This window comes from Hordeum vulgare, chromosome 7H (genome assembly GCF_904849725.1).
Source record: "Hordeum vulgare subsp. vulgare chromosome 7H, MorexV3_pseudomolecules_assembly, whole genome shotgun sequence".
Lineage (NCBI taxonomy): Eukaryota > Viridiplantae > Streptophyta > Magnoliopsida > Poales > Poaceae > Hordeum > Hordeum vulgare.
The window spans coordinates 456,353,953-456,358,253 of record NC_058524.1 but is presented as its reverse complement, the minus strand read 5'-3'; the positions used below and the strand labels follow the sequence as shown (position 1 = coordinate 456,358,253).

At 38.8% G+C, this 4,301-nt stretch overlaps 1 protein-coding gene across 1 annotated transcript; it reads left to right on the top strand.

The window, feature by feature from the left end:
• The first annotated feature begins 1,011 nt into the window (after positions 1–1,011).
• Positions 1,012–1,809, top strand: LOC123413043 (RING-H2 finger protein ATL39-like). The gene has a single exon (XM_045105988.1). The coding sequence runs from the start codon at positions 1,102–1,104 to the stop codon at positions 1,636–1,638; it is 537 nt and encodes a 178-aa protein (XP_044961923.1). The 5' UTR covers positions 1,012–1,101; the 3' UTR covers positions 1,639–1,809.
• The last annotated feature ends 2,492 nt before the right edge of the window (positions 1,810–4,301 follow it).

Sequence of the window (4,301 nt, the reverse complement as noted above, 5' to 3'; positions counted from 1 at the left end):
CATTTGTTGCTAAGTTGGTGACTTGAGACTACCTATTGTATTACTTTCTAAGTTCTTTATGAATAATTAATAAAATAACAAGAGGCATGTCTAGATGCAGAGGCAAGGTAATCCTTCTTTTTAAAAATTAAAAATTAAGTTTTTGTTGTGTGAAACAAGCTCAGATCTAAGTTTTTTTTTTCGGTGAAGCTCACATCTAAGTTACGCGAGTCAAGTTTAGTTAGATGATCTCTGACTGTCCTGGGGGCACCCGTTGGAAGGGGCGCTGCAGCTGGGTGCCAGACTTTTTTAGTGTTTGAATTAACGTGGGGTCAGCTGCTGCATCAAGCTCGCGCAAAAGAAATTTCAATCGAGATGATCTCGTTCATAATAAAACACGTGAAAGAAAGCTTCTCAAGATCTTTGCCAGCAATATCCAGGCCGCCACAGTCGTCGACGAAGTATTACTTGTTTTTTAACTGACTGAAATGTCGTGCCATATAGTAAGTGTCCCTCTCGGCTTGCTTCATAAGAAACCGAATTTCACGCACGTTTAGATCGTAATCCTTTCATCCTTTGCCCTTTTCCTCCTTGTGAACCTCTTTGCGACTGGGTCGCAGTGGATCACATCGAACCACGGAGGAAATATCTTGGACTAGTTTCACCCGGGGTGCCTGCACGCGGTGGCTCGAACACGATAAGCTTAAGCTTAATACAATATGAGAAGATGACAGACGGGCAGTGACATGATCATGTACTAAACCATGGCATATACCCTGCATTTTGTCGTCTATCCATGGAGCCTCCGTGCTAAAAGAAGAACCGGCTCTACTTGGCATTCGATCATTATATATTATCCAAGATCACAATATCTAATCTAGGACTAAATTCAAATGCCAGCGGCGACCTTGCTTGCTCAATTAATCAACTCAAATCCGCCCTGCCTTAGATGCAGCTGCGTGCGCTGTCAACCAAATGCATTATCCGGCTCTTCCAGAAGCTCAATCCTCAGCCTACAAAACTGTCGCCGACGGCGCCATTGATGCTCACAAGTCGCTGGTCACAAGCATTGCACTTGCACACAAGTCGCAAGCGTTGCACGCACGAAGCCTTCAACCAACTATGCCGTCGTCGTCGTCAGCGGACCTCCCGTGGCCTGCGCGCGGCGGCGTTGTCTTCGACCTCGGGCAGGGCAGTGCGCTGGTACTCGCTTCGTACCCGGTGCTCCTGCTCCTCATCCTCCTCTCCGCGTTCGTCAGGTACGTGTGGATCGCGCTCGCGCTCTACTGCGCGATCCTGATCGTGCTCTCCTGCACCGGCCGCTTGCTCGCCGGGCCGCGGGTGTTCGTGCACGACGAGGCCAGGGCGGCCGCCGAGCGGGGCGGCCTATCGCAGGCGTCCATTGCGGCTATCCCGGCGTTCGTGTACGGTGCCGGTGCCGGCGACGGCGAGGCCCAGTGCGCGGTGTGCTTGGAGGCTCTGTCCGGCGGGGAGAAGGCGCGGCGGATGCCGGTGTGCGCGCACACGTTCCACGTCGGGTGCATCGACATGTGGTTCCACTCGCACGCGACATGCCCGGTCTGCCGGTGCCATGTCGAGCCGCAGAAGGCCAGCAAGATGTCGCCGTTGCCGCCAGAGCCGCCTCTGCCACCGGTGTAGTCGTTGCTGGCTGTGCTAGGACACAAGATTGTACAGATTTAGATTTGATGTTCCTCAGTGCCTCAGTATTGTCGTGTCTCTGCTCACAATCGAATGACGTACACTTCTGGTTTATTGGTCCTTCGTATTTTGTGCTAAATTATGATCATAAATTTAACTAATACTCTCTTCGTTTCTAAATATAGTCTTTAAAAAGATTTTACTAAGAATCTATATACAAAGCAAAATAAATGAATCTACACTCTAAAATATGTCTATATATCCGTACATAGTTCATTAGTGAAATTTATAAAAAAAATTATATTTAAAAACGGAGGGAGTAACATGTTAAGAATGAACAAGATGCTTACAAATTGTGATTGATTTTAACAAAAATGAATTGTTGTTTTCACTGAGCCAAAGATGAACAAAATGACGCCGTTGTCGAGCCGGAGAAGGCCGGCAAGATGGCGCCGTTGCCGCCAGAGCCGCCTTTGCCGTCTTGGTACTCTTTTCTCATGGTAATAAGAGCCTCATTTATATCATAACTGTTACTCACACATATGCCCATGCGAGATATTTTTTTTACGAGAAGCAACATAATAGAAATGATGTGTCCTCTGAAAATACTGTCCGCAGTCGTAGCCGATAAAGCTAGGAGCTCGGTCTTCTCGCGCATTATGCTTGGCGCACGAGATCTTGATAGTGGTGGGTTGTTCAGCGTCGCCTACCACGATGTAATCGAATGAATTACTAATTGCGATGCATGAATGAAAGACTTAACAAATTGCTGCTAGCTAGTCGAACAAACGCGTCCTAATAACCAATGACGAGCTTGAATGTTTAAGAACATAATAAAGCGTCAGATTCAAACATTTTTTGTTTTTTAAAATTTTCAAGAAAAATAATATTGAAGTTCCCAATTTTTTTAAATGTGAACAGATTTGAAATCCCCAATTTTTTTAGAAATTCTGAATATTTCCGAAAATACATGAACAAAATTTGAAATTGGAATATTTTTTGAAATTCAAAAACATATTCTGAAAACATGAACCTTTTACATAAACACGTACAGTTTTTGAATTAGGGAAAAATATTTTTTAAATGGCAACATGTTTCAACCATTCAGAATTATTTTTGAAAATGTGTTTTTAATGCAAAATTGAAGTTAAATTTGTGATCATTTCGCTAAAACAATAAATTTTTTAGAATGTCCAATATTTAAAAATTGCAAAAACAGTTATTGAATATCTCGAATAATTCTAGAAAACACAAACATTTTCTGCAAAGTTGGGAGGTTTTTTTATTATTTTAGAAAAACATTAATGTAAAAAAATAAAGTTCCGTACATTTTCCAAAACGGGAAGTTTTTTGGAATTTAGAAAATTATAGAAAAATCAAAAACAAATTGACGTTCTAAGGTTTTTGAAAATTTCAAATTTAATAAAAAAGGAAAAAAGAGCTAAACTTGCAAGTTAAAAAAGAAAAAAGAAATAGGAAATAAATTCAGAAAAGAACCAAAAAACAGAAGAAAGGAAAAAAAACATGCGGACCCATATTGGGAGACCTATGCGAAGCTACTGTTAATTGATGCTCTGTACGGCACACTGCATCAAATTGTCGACCATTCGTACATACCAAACGATAGCGCGACAAACTGGACCGGCCCGTTGACATGTTACACCGATTCCGGTTTTGGGACCTTCTGGAGTTTCCCCGCCGGCTTTTCCGGTTTCGGAAAATTCTAGACGATTCCTTGAACCGGTTGTTCTTTTTTTTTTATGTTTTCTTTTTTGTTTCTTTTTTTCTGCTTCTGTTTCAAAAATGTTCCAGAATTTGAAAAAACAAATCCGGAATTTATAAAAATGTCGTGGAATTTTCAAAATGTTTCCAATTTGAAAAATATTTTAGAATTTGAAAAAGTGTTCCGAAATCCAAAAAATAGTTCCGGAATTCGATTTTTTTTTCAGAATTTTGTAAAAATGTTCAGGAATTTAAGAAAATGTTCCACAATTTTAGAAATATTTTGGAATTTTTATCAAGATGTTTCGGCCTTTTTAAAAAAAATACGAAATCTGAAAAAATGTTCCTATTTAAAAACGTGCACATAATTCAAAAACATTTCCCGTTTCAAATAATGTTATTGTTTCATTTTTCATTTTTTACTACAGTTTTGTTCCTTTTTTCGTTTTCCTATTTTTTGTTTGACATTTTCAATTTTTTTTTTTTGTATTTCGAAAAATTCTCTGTGTTCAAAATTTTGTTCACAATTTATATTTAAATGTTCAGGCTTCAGAAAATATTCCGACTTCCAAAATATGTTTATATTTTTCAAAAAATGTTCACCTATTCAAAAAAATGCACGATGTTTTTAAAAAATGTTCCATTTTTCATAAATGTGTCACTATTTTCAAAAAATGTTCTTCTTTTCACATTTTTCTAAAACAAATGTGTCTGTTTTACAAAAAAATGTTTGTCTTTTTCAAAAGTTGTTCAAAATGGAAAAATTGTTCAATTTTGTTTTCTCCAATTCTAAAATTATTCATGATTTTAAAATGGTCGGGAAGATTAAAAATGTTCCTCATTTTCTTAAAAATGTTTGCCGTTTCAGAAATGTATGTAAGTTTGAAAACTGTTCCTGTTTTTAAAAAGTGATCATATGTTAAAAAAAATTCTCGTTTCAA

Excerpts from the sequence above, each read along its gene's own strand:
- LOC123413043 (XM_045105988.1), top strand. The coding sequence starts at position 1,102 with ATGCCGTCGTCGTCGTCAGCGGACCTCCCGTGGCCTGCGCGCGGCGGC.